Consider the following 21,314-nt stretch of genomic DNA (forward strand, 5'->3'; position numbering starts at 1 on the left):
AATTGCAATCCAGCATCAGAGACTTTTGAGCCATAATACCTGTGGAGTAGGAAATAGCACAACAAATGACTTGGCTTACCAACTCAAGGTGTAATTATCTCAGAGGATGCAGTTCCATCTGACCCTAGTGATAAAATGTTTGAGATGGAAGTTAAAATGTCTTCTGCAGCTTTAAATGTTGTCATCAGAACTGCACAATATGCCAGTTAGGTAGGACAATCTACTAAAGGTTTGTCCAGGATTAGCTGATCAGATGCAACAGAATTAAGATAGCACTGATAGTCCTGCCATGTTGGAACAACTGGTTAGTTTTCTGTTGGATCTGTCTTATAAATCAAGCGCATCTCCAGCAGCCACAGGTTACAGCTATGGAGGGGGCCATGTAAGTAAGATGCGGCACAGAAACATTTGTTAATGAACATTCCGTTCTCTGGTTCCAAGTTTTTGGGATATCACCTAGAGGAAAGGATCAGAAAGAATGCAGAGGATAAAAAACGGCTAGCCCTGGTGCATCAGCCTGGAAAACATTTTTTGGGTGGTGGTGGGGGAGCAGTGGCACAGAGCGCTTGGGCCAGCATACCATAATAAAATGGCTAAGCAACCTCATGGCAGGATTTAAAGGTGCCTCTATGTCAGAGTACGGCCAGAACATGGAATTCTCCCCACACATTCATGTGTCATTAAAGGTTATTGGGGGGGGGGGGGGGGGGGGGGTGCTTCAGCTAACTTTGGAGTGTCAATATTGAATGCTTTTGGGGATCACTGACGAAGTTAATTGTGATCCACACTGTGTAACTAAAGGTTTTCAAGCATCAAGTGAAATAAGTGTGTTTATGAAGCCGACAAACGGTGCTTGGTTATCAGCTCATGATGTAAAGACTAAGATGGGGAGGCCAGACCATGAGGTAATGTTACTTACCAGTAATTTACATTACTCTGAGTCTACGACCTCCCCGTCGAAGTCAAGGTTTCCCACACCTCCCTATTTTTTTGGCTTGGAAATACAGGAGGTAAGGTCAATACTGTGGCCTTTTATGTCAGATGGCACAAAGTGGCTTCATGGGAGGGATGGGAACCATATGTTTTTAATTGGCTTGGTGATTTTATGAAGGAAGGAGCATATGTTTACGTTGTAATGGCTGTGAAGGGGAGGTTGTGTACGGACAGAAACATAGTTCTGGTAACACGGGCTGGTTGAAATCCTGACTGGGTGACATTTAGACAGTCATTTTCCCAAAGGAATTTGCATAATTGTTAAGCCACGTATCCCAATAATAAATTGGCAGCAAAGAGAAGAAAAGAAACAAGGCGGAACCTTTTCAGGACAACAAGGTGAGAGAGTCTTGTTTCTTAAGAAGGGGGTTCACAATTGCATCCTTGAAAGCTGCCAGGACAATCCATGGTCCATCTGAGTGCTTGAGTTCTCTGAAGATTACTACAACACAGGATTAATTTGCGGAGTCTGAGCTAGTTGCCTCTAAAGAGGCCCTGGCAGGTAAAGGTGGCAAACTCATGGAGAAGTATATCGGACAATCATGGCATTATACTGTAAGAAAATTAAGGGGGCAATCTCCTCCCTTATAGCCTCAACTAAGTAGGAATTAAGCTAGCCACATAGTAGGTTCTGAGATGTAGTTGCAAATGGAAATTCCAAAGGTAATTTAGTATTTGCAACACAGTTTTCTGAATATTACTGGATGATTTACTCTTACCAGAAGGGGAAGAAAAAAAGCTTGTCTGCATTTGTAGATCAGTTGCTTCTATGTAGCATCTGCACCATTTTAATTGCCCTCATTACTGTACAAAGACGTTCTCCAACGTTGCTTTTCTTGATGTCACTTGTGATTTGATACTTTGTTTTTTTCTACATGGTATACGTATGCTGTGCTTTCTCTACACATCACTTTTTTTGTAACCAAATAGGGTTGTGCACTATTTAGCCTCCTTCTCAGACTCGGTGGTTATCGATACGAAAGATTAAAATAGAATTTCAGCCTTGAAAAGGTTTATGGTGTTCCCCTAGGTAACAGAATGGTGGGATGTCATCGAGACTGAAGTAAGAGAAAGTCTGAGGTTGCCATGGGGTTTTGAGTTGTCCATTTCGAACTCTAGGAAGAAAACATCATTTGTGGATTTTACAAATTACGACATACTGCACTTTGGATTGCAGTATTTGCTTATCTTACGATTCTTGATAATTTGCATATATAAATTAACTCGTCCAGGCAAAAACGTCAAGTCATTGCACTCCAAGAAGAATATATCAGCAAACTTGCTTAATTTTAGCAAAAAGTGGATGCCTCCACCACAGACGCGTTTCGACCACCAAGGTCTTGATAACAGTGGGTTATCTGTGATCAAGACCTCGGTGTTCGAAGTGCGTTGGTGATGAAGGCACTCATTTTTTGCTCAAAATTAAACAAGTTTGCTGATATACAGTTCCTGGAGTGCAATGACTTGCATATGATATAAGGTTGGCCGCAACTCCCACATCTGCACTGGCAACAAGAGCACAAAGGCTGAAGAGTGGCCATTTGATGGAAATATAAATTAACTTATGTACTTTTTGTGAAAGAGTATCTTTTCACCTATTTCGATTAACATAGTATTACTGTCTTTAATTACATTGTTCACTTCGGGTCATGTAATTTCGTATCTCCACTTTCTAATTGCGTACGTGCAGTGTGGACACTTCAGTGGTGCGAGCTTCACCTCTTGAACACTTCCTCCATTTGTGGCAAGGAACCTCTCAAAGATTAGTGTTAGAAATGTGGTCTGGGTCTCTAGTTGGCAGTCTGTTTACACCCTGTCACTGTAGGGACCTTCACTCTAGTCAGGATAAGGGAGATTACCCGCTCAGATAACCCCCGCTCACCCCCTTGTTAGATTGGCACGAACAGTCAGGCTTATCTCAGAAGCAATGTGTAAATCATTTGCACATAACACAGAGTAATACAGTGAAAACACTACAAAAGGACACCACACCAGTTTTAGAAAAAAAGCCAATATTTATCTGTATCAAACAAGACCAAAACAATACAAATCCAGCATACAGTGCTAAAGATATGAATTTTGTAAGACCTTAAAAATACAGTTCCTTGAAGTCGATAGCTCCACCTGGGACTATCACAGAGTCATGATCAACAAAACCAATATTTCAGGCTGGCTGCGGCGTCGCAGGCCAGCTACAGTGTTGGGAAGACCAGCAAACAGTACCTTGGATTTGCAGGGCATAGTGATCCTTGTGGGGAGCTCCAGAGAGGAGTGTCGATTCTGGAGTCGGTGCAGGAGTGGTTGGGCCCTTGAGGTTACATGCACTGCAGATCGAAATCCGGGCTCATGAAGTCAGGAGCGCTGGCGTGGATGGTGTCAGGGCAGCAGCGCGAAGCGGGACAATGTGACGTGTGGTGCCCACGGGACACGGTGCAGGCAGTGGCTCAGTGATGGCATCGGGGAGACCAGAGCTGCGGTGTGGAGAGGGGCGGTGTCCACAGGTCACAGTACAGGCATCGGCATAGTCATTGCTGAAGCACTGTCATCGTTAGGCCCAATCCAGCGGTGTGGGAGGGGACGGTGCTTCATGACCCTCATGAGCGGTGCCCACAGGCCACGGTGCAGCAGGGATGTCTGGTGACGACACTGCAGTGCGGAACAGTGCTTCATGTACCTCACGAGCGGTGTCCACAGGCCAGGTGCAGGTAGCGACGCCAGTGTCAGCAAGAGCAGAATCGTCGAGGATGCCCAGGCCACAGTGTGAGCAGCCGATGCCAGAGTGCAGGGCCCATAGGTTGCGGTGCAAAGCGGGCAATGCGACTCCGTGTTGCATCAGCAGGTCACAGTGCAGGCCAGCTGCATCATTGCAGTGGTTTCTTCTCTTGAACAGCACAAAACACTCAGTTTTCAGTGCTGCAGGTCGAGGAAGCTGAAGTCTTTGGTGTCCCCGAGACTTCCCAACAGGAGGCAAGCTCTACTCCAAGCCCTTGGAGAACTTTCTCAAGCAGGATACACAGCAAAGTTCACCCTTTGCACTCTTTTCAGGCAGAAGCAGCAACTGCAGGCCAGTCCAGCAAAGCAACACAGCAAAGGGACAGTTCTCCTCCTCCAGCTCTTCTCCTTGGCAGAGGTTCCTCTTGCTTCCAGAAAGATTCTAAAAGTATGGGGTTTTGGGTCTTCTTCTTATACCCTGTTCTGCCTTTGAAGTTGACAAACTTTAAAGCTAAGTCTCAAGTGTTTGCAAGATCCTTTCTTGTCCAGGTCAGGCCCCAGACACACCAGGGGGGTCGGAGACTACATTGTGTGAGGGCAGGCATAGTCCTTTCAGGTGTGAAGGACCACTTCTCCCTCCACTCCAGCTCAGATGGCTCATCAGGATATGCAGTCTATACACCGGCCCCGTTTATGTCACTGTCTAGAGAGGTGCAAAACAGCCCAACTGTCAAATTGACCCAGACAATCCACAAACAGGCAAAGTCACAGAATGGTTTAAGCAAGAAAATGCATACTTTCTAAAAGTGGCATTTTCAAACAGACAATTTAAAAAACAACTTCACTAAAAGACGTATTTTTAAATTGTGAGCTCAGGGACCCTAAACTCCATATTTTATCTGCTCTCAAAGGGAATTGGCACTTTAAGGATATTTAAAGGCAGACCCAATGTTAACCTATGAGAGGGATAGACCCTGCACAGTGAAAACCGAATTTGGCAGTATTTCACGGTTAGGACATATGAAACACACTGGTGTATATGTCCTACCTTAAACATACACTGCACCCTGCCCCTGGGGCTACCTAGGGCCTACTTTAGGGGTGCCTGACATGTAGTAAAAGGGATGGATTAGGCCTGCAAGTGGGTACACTTGCCAAGTAGAATTGGCAGTTTAAAACTGCACACACAGACAGACACTACAGTAGCAGGTCTGAGTCATGTTTACAGGGCTACTAAAGTGGGTGGCATAACCAGTACTGCAGGCCCACTAGTAGCATTTGATTTACAGGCCTGGGCACCTCCAGTGCACTTTACCAGGGACTTACCAGTAAATCAAATATGCCAATCATGGATAAACCAATCAACACTACAATTTACCTAGGGAGCACTGCACTTTAGCACTGATGAGCAGTGGTAAAGTGCACAGAGTTAATAAACCAGCAAAAACAGAGTCCAAAACCCGGAGGTCAGAAGGCAAAAAGAATGGGTAGACAAGCAAAAAAAAGCTGACAGGTCTAACAATTAGCATCCCTTTGGTTACAATATATACTAGTAACGCTTACCATAGAGGAAGGTACAAGGTACTGCCTGTGAGGGCAGCAGCTTGTATCACTGCTCTCAATCAAATCTCACTGCTTACCCAAGAGGAGACACAAATCTTTGCTCATCAGTGTAGAAGGTCGACTCTCTATACAGTGCACAAAGAGTATGTACATTGTGCAGAGTCTGAGCAACCCCAACTTGGTTTACAGAGGTAAAAACTAGACCGCCTAATGCTCTAATTTTTGTGGTAGCTTGTATGAGCAGTTAAGTCAATCTTGGCAAAGTGCTAAGCATTTGTTGTACTCACAGTATCGATAAATGTGGACACACTCAAAAGAATAACTTGAGATTAAATTTACGAAAATACTTAAGATTTTTTTGTGAAAAACAATTTAAGATCAAGATCATCAAAATTAGGTAAGTACTTTAAGTTATGATTTTTCAAATTGTAGTAAAAATAGTCTTTTGTGTGTAATTACACACCATAGGAATCAATGGGAGAAAACTTTAAACAAATTCAGACAGTTCCCTGTTCAAGCGGGTGCAGCTGCCATAAGTCTTGGAGCTGATGCATGAAAGGCGAGGGAGACCACTTGGAAATGCACTGCAAGACAGAATTCAAGGTGAGTCCGGTGGGTTACCCTGGAGTGTAGAGGTCGCACGGGGTGTGGGGACCTTAGGGCACAGCTGGTTCTCCAATGCAGAGGCCAGGGAGGCCAGGTGCAGAGCAGACAGGTCGGCCAAGAGCTGTGCACAAAGGTGCCCTCAGAACAGGCATGTCACTCGGAGGATAGATTGCAGGTCAGCAGTGCCACTCTGGGAGGTGGTTCTTATGTGTCCTTTTGTCCCTCGACTGGTGTTTGCTTCCGATCCTCAGAGAGTCTGGAGTGGACTTTTCTTCTGGGTGTCTTACACTGGGGATCCAGCACCCTGGGCTACTGCACAGTTCAGCCACTGGAGGTCACAGTGCCACCAACGTTGGCACACTTGCAGGGTTTGTCCTCCAGGTCCGTCAGGTGAAATATGGTCCAGCTGCTATGTCCAGTTCCTTGGTCAGTGGACGGTCAGTGAACTGGACTTCACTGGTAACTGCTTCTTGCTTGCAGGGAGTGATACCTTCACTCTGGAGGGAGATCCTTGGCGATTTTCAGAAGACTGTAGACCTTCTGGGGTTTTGTAGAGTCTGTCTGATGTCCAGTCAACCCCTCAGCTGCGATTGTCGAGTCCTAGTTGAAGCAGGCAGGGTGTGGCACCTTTTTCTTGGTGCAGCAAGACTTAATTTCACAAGCCTTGGGTCTTCTTTGCTGCTGGCTACATCACTATGTGATCACTTCCTGTGGGCAGAGGTCACATACCTATCCCCAATTTGTATTCTCCTACTATGCAAGATGGAGGAAAATCAATACTGGTACCAGTTTGGATTTATACTGTTCTGTGTTGTTTAATACCAAACAACCCAAGGTCCAGAGTTGCTATCATACAGCTGCAAAACTATTACTTAACAGTGTCCAGCACATGCATTTAAAATAGCTGCTCTGTATACTTACTATGTCCCAGGTTTGACAAGGAGACAGTAGGGGCATATTGCTCATGCACCTATGCCCACACATGCATTATAGTGTGCCCTGCCTTAGGGCTGGAAGGCCTGCCAAAGCAGTGGCTTAACTTTACTACATGCAGTATGTAGTAGACAGGTTAGACAGGTCACCCAGGCTATGTGCCATGTCATGTTTGCATCTTAGAATTGCACCAGGATACTCGGAATGCAATGGCAGTGCTGGGTGCACCTGGATGCATGGTGGCACAATCAGTGCTGCTGCCCTCAGGGGCCTATTCTTAGTACCCATCACCCTGGGTACCCAAGTAACATTTAATAGGTACTTATAGTGGCAGCTAAATGTGTTGCCAATTGTATCAATGCATCATAACTGTTTTGGAAAGAGATCTGACCCAGGGATCCTAGTCAGCAGGGGCCCTGGGCACTACAACTTTGAAACCACATCAAATACCAGGCAAGTGTGGGAGGGGGCTAACCATGTCAAAGGAGGCCCTCTCCTCACAATCAGTTAACGTGTCACTGCTTACGCCAGAGCAGAAACATGATTTGACGACACAGTTCAGGAACCGTTGACCTGGCCACACTCAAGCGGTAGGGACATCTTAAGGTTTTGGGGGCCCGAGGCCAAAAGCATTTTGTGGTACCCTGTTCAGAGAAGCTTGGAATATATGATCCAGTATCAGCTTTCTGCCCTCACTGGCCACGTCACTAACAATGCACAGGTAGACTCGTCCAAATTATAAACGTGTTTACATCTAACATACAGAGAGTGTGCCTTGAGTTTTCAATACAACAATACAGCAGCAGTTCACGAATATCACTGTGCTCCCGTTTTGATATAGAAGAAAGGTTTTCATGGATGTTGCATGAAACAAACACATTTCTTTGCAAATATCCGTAACAGACTCACATCGAATATAAATGAAAGGAAACAGTATTTAAAACAATCTATTAAATAATTGTTAAAGGTCAGCAGGGCAAAACTCTGCAGAACAGAGCTGACTATCACTATTAACGTACCCCTCCAAAGGAAAAAAGGCAAGGACCCTAAGCCAGAGCCCACTTTGCCAATTCCTTAAAAAGTCTCTGGCGAGGGGAATCTAACGTCAGTGACTTAGCACTCACCAATGTAGGAGCGTCCTTCCGAGGGCGGGGCAGCGTGGCCGGCTCTCCTCCCCATAGCGCGGTACAGGGGTTGCGCCATAGCCGGTCCCGAACCGCACGGTACAACTGGGGTAACAAATAAAAAGATTCGTCGTTCGGGTAGAGCTGGAGACTGAAAAATGGACAAAGCGCAGCGCATGCGTGATACCAACAATCGCCTTCAGAGGGCGGCCCGAAACGTACAACAATCCAAACATGCGCACTGCATTCCACGTACGCACGCGCATTATGCTGATTGTGATCACGTTGCAAGTACTGAGTCTGCGCCTAATCTCCCGGGAAACATTGTAGGGAACTCACCGCAGTACGTCAGTTAAGCACGCTGTGACGTACTTTGTGCCGTGAGGGAGTATGGGAATTTTTTAAACCGATAGAAATAGTAAGGGCACTGCAAAGACTTTTCCGAAAGACATTTTGATATTTTTACGGTGTGCTTTTTAAACAAATCAAAGTTTAATCTCGTACAAAGTAAATTTATGGCATATACAGAAAGACGATGACACAGGTTTGATATGTTGCATTGATAGTTCAAGTTAGCGTATTACTACTGTTATAATAATGTAAAGCATATTTAAGGTTATGGAAATATGTGTAAGTGGAAAGAGTAAAATTCAAAACGGAGATGATACATAGAACGAAAGGTGCGTGTGGATGTGTATTTCTCCTCGTAAAACAAACAGGTGTACGCAGAGCGGGAAATATATACAAGGAGTGGCTTTTATCTCCTTTCCCCATTAGGAGGTTGTTACCAAAATTATAAATTCCAAACTTGAATAATGCTGAACTCTGATGTTTTCCCTAAAAAGTCAAGGACTTTATTCGAAACTGTAACATCCAATTTAGCCACTAAAGATCAAAATCCAAACAACGAACATGTTTTCCGAGGTCACATTATTTAGGTCCTTCCTAAGCAGTGCATGCTCTGCCAAACCTGCTTTTATCTACTGCATGGGCTTTGGGCACGCCCTCAGTTATCATTGGTTCCTTCTTGAGGCTTTCTAAATCCGGTTGGTTCATTTGTGTGGTGAATCATTCACATTTCTCACTCCTTTTGCGGGTTAATTCACGCCCATGGGTCTGCCCCTCTTAAATGTGTTATCTCTCTAAAGGGCATTTAGGTTGGTTTCACCAGACAATTTTTAGGGTCGGGCGCTAAGCGCTCTGTCCCTGTTATCTCTCTAAAAGCTTGTAACCACGCCCATCGGTTTGGTTCATGGGCTTGCCTTTTGAAATTCGCTTGATTTAATTACTGAAAGGCATGCATATGTTATGCCTTTTCTGGTGTTTAGCCCACCTCGAGCGCACCGGCCAACTACTGAAAACATACGAGGCTCCATGTTTTCTGTATGGTTTCTGGACTACTTTTTCTCTTTATTTCGTAGGCAGCATGATCTCGCTTTGCAGTAGTCGAGCGCTTTGCATGACATTGACCCTGTTACATGGATATTTGCACTTTTGCCGGGTACAAGGATAATTGCACTTTTGCCAGTTAACATGGATAATTGCACTTTTGAAGATACATTTCACTGTGAGTGAACTTCTCTTTCTTTTTGTGTGATTGCTTTGTGCCTATGGTGGCCGTCGGCTCGCTTATGTGAAACTGTTTTACTTTTCAGTTTATGCGGCAAGAAAAGTCAAGTTAGGAATTTACAACGCTAATAGCTTTACCTCGAGTAAACGCGAGACCCATTGCATTGCAAATGCTTGTTTTAGTTGGCCTTGCCTCAGGATTTTAGTTTGTTGATTTTTAGAGGTAGGGAAAACAACTGACACGTTTTTCGCCATGCCATATTACTTTTGTTAGTAACGACTGCTGCAATCAGTACACGCACAGGTAGTGAATGAATCAGGAAGGGTCCAATCTTCCAGGCATCTCAGCAGAGGAGAGATATAAAGGCATCTGCAACGGGTGGCCAGGTGACCTTTTAAAATTCTCAACCGGCGTAAAACAGACAGAGTAAATACCAGGAGGGTTACTCGCTGCTGCTTTATCATTTATCTCACCTTTGACTCATCTAAAACCCCTACTGCAACTGTGATCTCCCTAACCCCTTTCCAAAGACTCTTCCCTCTTCCATCTCTCCTTTACTCACCCCAAGCCTCATCCTATTACTATAAATTCCCAATGAACACTTTTGGATTCTTCCCTCCTCTATCCCTCCATTACTCTAGTCAATCCAACTAACAAACTCACATATCCTCTGCTCAAATCAACTCATAATAATACTATTACTGTACTCATATTTCCCTATAATAATCCACCACTAATTCCTCTTGGGTTACAGAGTAGCGTGCTACTCGCCAAAAAACCCTTCAACGCCTCGTCAGTGGTAGTAAGTGCTATGTAAATACAATTACAATTATCGGTGCCCAGTGTCTCATTACACAGTAAAGCTTGTACACTGAGGCCACATTAATGCGGGCAGCCATAGCCCAAAATATCAATTATGGACTCCTTTTCAAGGAAATGTGATCAAATGCCTGCTTGCCCTTGGAGCAGAAAATCCTTGTACAGGCCACATAAAGCACACAACAAAGTGAAGGGCATGTCATCGATTGCTGGACATTTTTGAAACAGACGATCTCATCTCATTAACAATAGTGCAAGCAGCCCCTCACCAACACAAAATGTGCAACATTATGCTGCATGGTTTGCTTTTTCTTTCTGCATAATTTAGTCAAACCTAGAGCATAATTTGGTCCTCCCACATGCATATTTTCAGTGGCCCTGCTCATACGTTATGTAAATACCAACTCTAAGGCACGCACCATTTTAAATGCAGCAGTCCTGTCACTGCACCACCTGTTATGCACTCCTGAGCTGCATCACCACTTATAACACTTTTTTATTTAAACTTATCAACATGCTGCACAGAATACACAATACTGTATAACATAGCTTACAAACATTGGCAAAACCAATAGCTTTAGCTAAACACATGGTCCCAGAGACGAGACCTATTGACTATCCCAATGCTCGTTTTTCAAGGAACAAACAATGTACTGTGGTCTGTGATATTTCACAATGTTTCTGTGTCAGTGCGTTTTTTAACCTTGTAGTTTCACTTGTTTCTCACTTGCATCCACCATTTAAAAAGGCATAAACCTGGGCTAGAAAAAAATTCTTTTGAGTGCGCCAATCTGGAAAAATGCTTTTAATATCTCGTCCATGGTCAGTAGCAGGAGATTTTCTGTTTCCAGTAAACCACGTTCTTGAACTCAGAACATCGGAGCTAAGGCATCTGGTCAAATTAACAGGGGAATGCTGTAATGAAACAAAAGACACATGTTTACAGCTCACACCAACATGTGATTAAAGGGGGAAAATCGCTGGTTACTTACCAGAAATCTTTGTTACCCTTAGTCCATCTCACCCTTGTCACAGTCATTACAACATGAGGTGTTGTCACTTGAGGACAGGAAAAGTAAACAGAATGATTCTTGAAGGCTATCCCCACCTTGGTGCCATAAGGTTGACTGGCTCTCATGACGCTTCCTGTATATTCCAAGTCCTTGTCACAGGACTGAAAGGAGGGTGGGTGGTAACTGTTGTAGGAAAGTCACTGTTTTTGGCATGGTTACCCTAACATTTTTGCCCGTTTATCAGTGTCTTTAGATTGTTTTCACTGGGATCCTGCTAACCAGAACCAAAGTGATTGTGCTCTCTCTGCTAAATTTGGTTGCTTTGGTACCCTTTACACCCCACAATTGGCACACTGGTGTACCCCTGTATGTCCCCAGTATATGATACTTAGGTACCCAGAGCATTGGTAAACCAGGTGTCATCCATGGGCTGCAGCATGTATTATGCCACCCATGGGAGCCCATGCAAAGTATGTCTGCACCCATGCCATTTTAGCCTGCGTGAAAATGTGCGTGTACCCTTTCACTGCTGGTCACTGCCCCAGGTCATTGTAAATCACCCCTATGGCAGACTCTCCTGGCCCAGAGGGTAGGGTGCAGGTTCCTGTGTCTGAGGGCATCCCTGCATGAGCAGAGGTGCCCCTAAGAACTCCAGTTCAAATTCACTGGACTTCGTAAGTATGGGGAACCCATTTTACCTGTGTACTGGCCCCAGGTCAGCTACATAACGGTAACTCTGAACCTAGGCCTGTTTGGTATCAAACATGTCAGAATCATACTCCAATACTAATGCCAGTATTGGTGCCCTGATTAAGTGCACTCTAGGGGCTCCTTAGAGGACCCCCCCAGTATTGCTTCTACCAGTCTTCCATGGTTTGCGGGCAGCCCATCCTGCTGCAACCCCTCAGACAGGTTTCTGCCCTCTTGATGCTTTACCAGCTCAAGCAGGGGAAGGCAGAGCAAAGGATTTCCTGTGAGAGATTGAGGCAACACCTTCTCCCTTGGAAATAAGTGTTACAAGGCTGGAGAGGGGTAGCCTCCCACACCACCATCTTGCTTTGAAGGCTACATTTGGTGCCCTCCTGGCATACTCCTGTTTGCACCAGTCCAGGGCGTCCTGGTCCCTGCTCTGGTGTGAAAACACACAAAAAAAGTGGTGGTGCTCAGAGCTCCTCAAGGTGGCCACTTGATTCTGCTGTCTTGGAAAATAAGATGTCAAAGGAAAAGGGAGTGACCACTCCCCTGTCCATCACCCTCCCCGGGGTTGGTACCCAGAGCTCCACTATGTGACCACTTAATTCTGCCATCTTGGAAACAAGATGTGCAGGGACCCCTGGGATCAGGTTGGTCAGGAAAGTTATTTGACATCAGTTACCCCCTCTGACAGGGGTTCACCATGCAGAGTGACCAAGCCCCCTGTTAGTGATACTTAAGGACTCCCTTGCAGGTGGGTCCCCAGATTTGGTGTGCAAGACTCCACCAGGACTCCTCTGCATCAACCTCTTCTGATCCTGGCCACCGGAACCACTGCTGGACTTCACAGGAACCAAACAAACCTGCAACTCCCGAGACGACCTCACCTTGCAAAATGGTGGCTTCAGCTCCTCCCAGTAATTACAACATTTCCATGGCTATGCATCCTCTGGGAGTGGCAAGACTTCAGCTGCACCAAAGAAGCAAGAAGGAATCTAATTTGAAGTGAATGAGTCACTTCCCTGCATCTGCAGGCACCTAATGCAACAACGACCTGCTGCTGGAATATTCTGCCATCCGGTTCGAGGAAGAATCTCCAACACAGGTGGTGGTTCTGGTTGGTCCTCTTGGTCCTCTCTACCTGCTGTCCAACTTGGGAGACGGTGAGCCCTTGCCTCTCCTGGCAGGACAGTACCCCTGTGCAGCGCGGCTCTTGCAGCAACCAAGACTTATTGGCTCCTGCTCCAAGGGATCTTCAGGCTCCAAGTAGCCCTGGCCTCCAGCACTTCATCCTTGCAAGGACAGTCTCTCCTCTGCTGCTGCAGCTACATGGGACTCCTCTCCAGGTGTGCTTACTAGACCTCACTGCAACTTACTGTGCCTGCTGCCAGTGGGTCGCCTGTGGGGGCTGCAGCTGCTTCTGCGGCTCTCCAGGCTGCTGAGGGTCAGTCCGGTCTATCCTTCAAGGGTCGAGTCCCCTGGACCTTGCTGGTCCTCTTCTTCTCTGCAAATCCTCTCCTGCCAGATTTGCATTTGCCAAGGCTTGTTGCTGGTCCTCCTGACCACTGACCATCTGTGACCTGGTGACAGACATGGGACATCATCTGCACAGCTCCAAGGACTTCTCTGCAGCTCCTAGGCTCCACAGCTGATCTTCATCTTCCCTTCCATCTTTACAGTTCTTTATCCACAGAAGGCTGGGTAGGGGCTCCCTCCTTTTAGGGCACTTCTCTGTAAGCAAATAGAAGGCATGGCAAGATGACAGTGGGCCATATTAACCACCCGCCGGGACTGGAAAGCGAAGAATTGTAGGTACCAGCCTTGACCATTGCATCTAACTTGTCCTCGGTGATATTAAGGAAGTATTGCCAATCTTTAAATCTTGCCGGAGTGGGGCTACTGGGCGTGTTCAAGTCTTTAATTTTTGCTAACCCCAGATAGGATGTCTGCTGAATAGTGTTATTTAAGAAAATTATTTGCACAGGAATCAGGCATGCTCGAAATAAAGCCTCCCTACCCTGTATCTGCCAATCTTGTGTTCCCCATACACTTTTCAAATCAATAGTGCTCCTCCAGTATTCGTAACCTTCAACTGCGAGCTGGGAAACAAAGGGATCCAGTAAGCAAAATTTTCCTAATTTTTACCGGAGGTATTTTAAAATAATACGACTCTGCTTTTCTTGTGTCATGCCCAGAAAAGTATGTAAATTTATCACTGTAGTACTTTGGGCTCCCCACTGGTGGTGTAAATCAGTGTTCCCTCTGTGTGTAGTTTAATACTGGCCTGTATCTAGTGGCACGGTGTAGGTAGTAATGTCCCCATTTGTTATAGCAGAACATTTCCCCATAATTCATTGTATGTTCATGTACATCTTCACTTTCAAAAGCGGAATAGTGCTTCATTTCTGTTAGCATGGAATTAACTGTTTGGACATCCCAATCATCAGAGGCAACATCAGGTGTAATTACATCAGTCATTGAAATTTTGAACACGTATGGTATTTGAATAATTTCTGTAGGCCCGTATATATCGAATGAAACTTTGTCCCACACAATCCCATCAGAAATCGGTATTGCTGTAACATTTACAGGGGACAAGTCTCTTCGGGCCTTATGAAGAATGATATGGAGTTAAAACTTCATCAACAGGCTCCACAGAGGAGCGAACAGGAATATAGTGACCATTTATGAGCAAAAAGAAAACAGTCACAAAGCCAATCAATAAAAACAATGCAAAAAATGTCAAACAGAACCATAAATAGTTCCATGGGTATTTCAAATAAGTCTTTTTAAGCCAATGATACAGCTGACTTCTTTTTGAAACAGTGTCAATCACAGTAGTGGATGAGTCTGAAGAAAAATCATCAATGTCAGTGAAATAGCCAGAGGCAGTCTCTGCAAACACGGGAGCCGGTGCACCATCTGTACTTTGGTCCACTTCACGTGGGGGCTCTGGGTAGACAGTGTCATTAGTCTGTGATGTGTTTGTGTAAAAAACAGCTATATCTTGAACCGGGATAGTCACTGAAGTAGTGACAGGAACTAGCAAGAGTGAATTTTCCGCCCTCCCATGGTCAAGGAGGTGTCTGGAACAGCATTCAACATTGTTGCATAGTCTGTAGTGGTGATGTTCATCCTACTATGTAGATGTATGTCCTGTTGGGTAGTGAGAGGGGATCGGGAACCACCCAAGGGACCTCTTGGTCTACTGTGAAGGATCGGCCACATGGTGTAATTTGATGTCATCAATGGAAATGAATCTGTTTGTTCTAGAGCCAGACAGCAGTGGTAAGATGACAGTCCTGGTGCCTTGAATTCCCAAGACCTGTACAGGTGCTCTGTATGTTGGACCAAACTCCTTCTTCACTGCGATCTTCTCACGAACCAGATCCCCAACTTTATGAATCCAGCCAGTCGAAGTTTTCGCTAAATCCCTTATTCCTAAAGTGGCAGCACTTGCAGATGATTTATCATCACGGAATTGCTGAAGCTCCTGTAAAACAGTGAGACGCTCATTTATGTAAAATGGTGTTTCTGCTGCCACCATACTAGGGGCATCAAGATCTGGGACATATATAGGTATCCCAAAGAGAACTTCATATGGAGTGCGTCCCCCCAAGGACCGTCTTGGCAGATTATTCAGTGCTCTCTGGACCCCATATAGGTGATGTAACCAACTGCGGCCTGAACCTAATACTCAAGCTGTTAAGGACTGCTTTAGATCACGATTCCGCCTCTCCACGACTGAATTTCCCTTGGGATGGTATGGTGAGGAATAATGGAGTTCAACACCCATTGTCCCCATGGTGTCCCTAAATGCCTTAGAGGCAAATCCAGGGCCCTGGTCCGAATGGAATGCTGCAACCGCATATGTACTGATAAGGATCAGCAAGTCTTTTATAACAATCCTGGCGTCAGCCGACCGCTGTGGCCATACCCACAGGAATCTAGAACAAGAATCTACAGCGACTAAAATGTATTTGTATGCACCATCAGGTTGTAAGGGACCACAATGTTCCAGGTACACACACTGTAGTGGCCTTTTGGACACTAAGAGGGATGTCTGCGGTGGGCGTTTGATATTAGAGCCCTTGATCTGCTGGCAAATGTCACAGCAAAGGACATACTGCTTTGTTCGTCTGCATAGACCAGGCCACCAGAAGCGTTTACGTAGGAGTGTTATTGTGGCCGAAATACCAGCATGTGCAGAAGCAACACCCTCATGCGCTGCTTTAATAAGGTCTAATCTCTGGTCTTCATTGGGGATCACTCGATCTCCAACCCCAGGAATTTTTGTGTAAGCAACATTTTGCGCACTGATATCGTAAGTATAGTTTGTAGGGTATCCTTTCGGAAGGGGCTTGCCTGCAGCCAAAGCTTTAACGGCACTCAATATTTCATTATCCAATCTCGTTTGTGAACGAGTCACTGCAGCCACAGAAGCCGTAGCTACTGCTGCTTTGGCCGCTTCATCAGCCAATGTATTACCGGTAACGTGTACTCCTACATGTTGGTGTCCCAATGTATGTACTACATGGACACACGGCAGCTTATCCTTAAGATCAGCCACCCTCCCCCACAATATTTTGTGTTTAATGGTGTTCCCTTTAGAATCTCTAAACCTGTTCAGTTTCCAATGATTGAGATAGTCATTGTATGACTGGACGCAGTAATAAGAGTCACAGACTATTAAAGACTGGCATCCTGGCTCAGTATGTTCGAGCGCTAGAATAAGAGCTTTAAGCTCAGCCAACTGGGCTGTGCAGTCCCCTAAGGTCTGCGTTTAGGTATTGTGAGGGTGGAAAACTCCATCTTCCATCACTCCGCTCACGGCTGCACAAGCTGCCAAGTATTGATGTTTAATACCTACAGCTGGTTGTGCTGAACCATCAGGGTATATGACAGTATGGTAGTTGTCTAGTGGCAAGATATTTAGAGGAGCGGGGTACTCTTGTTCGTACCTGAGAAACTCTTGTGTCTGAAGTTTTTAATCGAATATATAATCGACATCAGTGGCGGTCAGAGACGTTGCCCATTGGATCCAACGTGGATGTAATGCTTTAGCGTTAGGAACGCTTGCTTTGGTGACAGCCTTTAAGGCCGGCACCAGGGAGACAACAATAATACATTTCCCCTGGGCAAGTGGCCTCTCTTTCATGACGGCCATCTGAACTGCCGTCAGAATCTTTTCTGTAGGTGCAAAACGCTGTTCAGCATTGGAGTATAAATGTGATTTATACGCTATGGGTACGGTGTCACCCTCATTGAAGGTGACATACGTAAATCCAATGGCACCAGCAATTATTCTGATGACCAAATTTGTTTTATTGTCACATGTGTGCAAGTGTTTAGTATCAAGCATGTCCTGTTGCATTTCCCTAAGGATGCATGTGTGTTCAATTGTCCAGTGTCTGCTAGAAAAATTGGGCTGTACTAAGTCATAAAGTGGCTTGATCCGTTGTGCACAATCCGGAATGTATGTTCTGCCAAAGTTAAAGAAACCTAGTAATGACTGTAGTTTCTTAAGTGTGTTAGGAGGGTGCATTTGAGCACATTTTTCTAGAAGGTGCGGGGCCAGGCTCTTTCCCTCGTTTGATAGCTCATATCCCAGGAATAATACACTGAGAAAGGCTATCTTGCTTTTCTTAAAATTGAATTTGTAACCGAGGTCTACAAATCCCAAAATGACCCGATCGACCCTTGCAAGATGAATGTCAAGGACATAGGGGGTCATTCCAACCCTGGCGGTCATGGACCGCCAGGGTGGAGTGACGCGGAAGCACCGCCAACAGGCTGGCGGTGCTTCCTGGGCTATTCTGACCGTGGCGGTAAAGTTGCGGTCAGAAAAGGGGAACCGGCGGTGTAGGACGTTGGCTCTGTATGTGCTATTTCAAAGTAAGGAATAGCATGCACAGAGTCCAAGGGTTCCCCTTAGAGGTAAGATAGTGGCAAAAAGAGATAATACTAATGCTCTATTTTTGTGGTAGTGTGGTCGAGCAGTAGGCTTATCAAAGGAGTAGTGTTAAGCATTTGTTGTACATACACACAGGCAATAAATGAGGAACACACACTCAGAGACAAATCCAGCCAATAGGTTTTGTTATAGAAAAATATATTTTCTTAGTTTATTTTAAGAACCACAGGTTCAAATTCTACATGTAATATCTCATTTGAAAGGTATTGCAGGTAAGTACTTTAGGAACTTTGAATAATTACAGTAGCATATATACTTTTTACATAAAACACAAATAGCTGTTTTAAAAGTGGACACAGTGCAATTTTCACAGTTCCTGGGGGAGGTAAAGTATTGTTATTTTTAATAGGTAAGTAAGTCACTTACAGGTCTCAGTTTTTGGTCCAAGGTAGCCCACCGTTGGGGGTTCAGAGCAACCCCAAAGTTACCACACCAGCAGCTCAGGGCCGGTCAGATGCAGAGGTCAAAGAGGGGCCCAAAACACATAGGCTTCAATGGAGAGAAGGGGGTGCCCCGGTTCCAGTCTGCCAGCAGGTAAGTACCCGCGTCTTCGGAGGGCAGACCAGGGGGGTTTTGTAGGGCACCGGGGGGGACACGAGTGAGCACAAAAAGTACACCCTCAGCAGCGCGGGGGCGGCCGGGTGCAGTGTGTAAACACGCGTCAGGTTTCCAATAGTTTCCTATGGGAGACCAAGGGGTCTCTTCAGCGATGCAGGCAGGCAAGGGGGGGCTCCTCGGGGTAGCCACCACCTGGGCAAGGGAGAGGGCCTCCTGGGGGTCACTCCTGCACAGAAGTTCCGTTCCTTCAGGTGCTGGGGGCTGCGGGTGCAGGGTCTTTTCCAGCCGTCCGGATTTTAGAGTCAGGCAGTCGCGGTCAGGGGGAGCCTGGGGATTCCCTCTGCAGGCGTCGCTGTGGGGGCTCAGGGAGGACAACTTTGATTACTCACAGTCTCGGAGTCGCCGGAGGGTCCTCCCTGAGGTGTTGGTTCTCCACCAGTCGAGTCGGGGTCGCCGGGTGCAGTGTTGCAAGTCTCACGCTTCTTGCGGGGATTTGCAGGGGTCTTTAAATCTGCTCCTCTGTAACAAAGTTGCAGTCTTTTTGGAGCAGGGCCGCTGTCCTCGGGAGTTTCTTGTCTTTCTTGAAGCAGGGCAGTCCTCTGAGGATTCAGAGGTCGCTGGTCCTGGGGAAAGCATCGCTGGAGCAGGTTTCTTTAGAAGGTAGGAGACAGGCCGGTAGGGCTGGGGCCAAAGCAGTTGGTGTCTTCTTTTCTTCTTCTGCAGCGGTCTTTCAGCTCAGCAGTCCTCTTCTTCTTGTAGTTTCAGGAATCTAAAGTTTTAGGTTCAGGGAAGCCCTTAAATACTAAATTTAAGGGCGTGTTTAGGTCTGGGGGGTTAGTAGCCAATGGCTACTAGCCCTGAGGGTGAGTACACCCTCTTTGTGCCTCCTCCCAGGAGGAGGGGGGCACATCCCTAATCCTATTGGGGGAATCCTCCATCTGCAAGATGGAGGATTTCTAAAAGTTAGAGTCACTTCAGCTCAGGACACCTTAGGGGCTGTCCTGACTGGCCAGTGACTCCTGCTTGTTTTTCTCATTATTTTCTCCGGCCTTGCCGCCAAAAGTGGATGGGGCGGGCCACTCCACTAGCTGGAGTGTCCTGCGGTGCTGGGACAAAGGGGTGAGCCTTTGAGGCTCACCGCCAGGTGTTACAGCTCCTGCCTGGGGGAGGTGTTAGCATCTCCACCCAGTGCAGGCTTTGTTACTGGCCTCAGAGTGACAAAGGCACTCTCCCCATGGGGCCAGCAACATGTCTCTAGTGTGGCAGGCTGCTGGAACTAGTCAGCCTACACAGATAGTTGGATACAGTTTCAGGGGGCACCTCTAAGGTGCTCTCTGGGGTGTGTTTCACAATAAAATGTACACTGGCATCAGTGTGCATTTATTGTGCTGAGAAGTTTGATACCAAACTTCCCAGTTTTCAGTGTAGCCATTATGGTGCTGTGGAGTTCGTGTTTGACAGACTCCCAGACCATATACTCTTATGGCTACCCTGCACTTACAATGTCTAAGGTTTGGCTTAGCCACTGTAGGGGCACAGTGCTCATGCACTGGTGCCCTCACCTATGGTATAGTGCACCCTGCCTTAGGGCTGTAAGGCCTGCTAGAGGGGTGACTTATCTATACTTGCATAGGCAGTGAGAGGCTGGCATGGCACCCAGAGGGGAGTGCCATGTCGACTTACTCATTTTGTTCTCACCAGCACACACAAGCTGGCAAGCAGTGTGTCTGTGCTGAGTGAGGGGTCTCCAAGGTGGCATAAGACATGCTGCAGCCCTTAGAGACCTTCCCTGGCATCAGGGCCCTTGGTACCAGAGGTACCAGTTACAAGGGACTTACCTGGATGCCAGGGTGTGCCAATTGTGGATACAAAAGTACAGGTTAGGGAAAGAACACTGGTGCTGGGGCCTGGTTAGCAGGCCTCAGCACACTTTCAATTCAAAACATAGCATCAGCAAAGGCAAAAAGTCAGGGGGTAACCATGCCAAGGAGGCATTTCCTTACACAACCCCCCCCCCCAAACGAAAGAGGATGAGACTAACCTTTCCCAAGAGAGTCTTCATTTTCTAAGTGGAAGAACCTGGAAAGGCCATCTGCATTGGCATGGGCAGTCCCAGGTCTGTGTTCCACTATAAAGTCCATTCCCTGTAGGGAGATGGACCACCTCAACAGTTTTGGATTTTCACCTTTCATTTGCATCAGCCATCTGAGAGGTCTGTGGTCAGTTTGAACTACAAAGTGAGTACCAAAGAGGTATGGTCTCAGCTTTTTCAGGGACCAAACCACAGCAAAGGCCTCCCTCTCAATGGCACTCCAACGCTGCTCCCTGGGGAGTAACCTCCTGCTAATGAAAGCAACAGGCTGGTCAAGGCCATCATAATTTGTTTGGGACAAAACTGCCCCTATCCCATGTTCAGAGGCATCTGTTTGCACAATGAATTGCTTGGAGTAATCTGGAGCTTTTAGAACTGGTGCTGTGCACATAGCTTGTTTCAGGGTGTCAAAGGCCTGTTGGCATTCTACAGTCCAGTTTACTTTCTTGGGCATTTTCTTGGAGGTGAGTTCTGTGAGGGCTGTCACAATGGATCCATATCCCTTCACAAACCTCCTATAGTACCCAGTCAAGCCAAGGAATGCCCTGACTTGAGTCTGGGTTTTTGGAGCTGCCCAGTCCAGAATAGTCTGGATCTTAGGCTGGAGTGGCTGAACTTGGCCTCCACCTACAAGGTGTCCCAAGTAAACCACAGTTCCCTGCCC

General features: G+C 46.3%; 1 protein-coding gene across 1 annotated transcript in view; it reads right to left on the bottom strand.

The window, feature by feature from the left end:
* NXF1 (nuclear RNA export factor 1) overlaps nt 1-8,165 on the bottom strand; it is a 313,238-nt gene extending 305,073 nt beyond the window's left edge. The window contains exon 1 of the mRNA XM_069207165.1: nt 7,932-8,165. Coding sequence (XP_069063266.1) covers nt 7,932-8,109 — 178 coding nt within the window. The 5' untranslated portion in view covers nt 8,110-8,165. The remainder of the gene's footprint in view (nt 1-7,931) is intronic.
* Between the last annotated feature and the right edge of the window lie 13,149 nt (nt 8,166-21,314).

The sequence above is a fragment of the Pleurodeles waltl genome, chromosome 9 (genome assembly GCF_031143425.1).
Source record: "Pleurodeles waltl isolate 20211129_DDA chromosome 9, aPleWal1.hap1.20221129, whole genome shotgun sequence".
NCBI lineage: Eukaryota > Metazoa > Chordata > Amphibia > Caudata > Salamandridae > Pleurodeles > Pleurodeles waltl.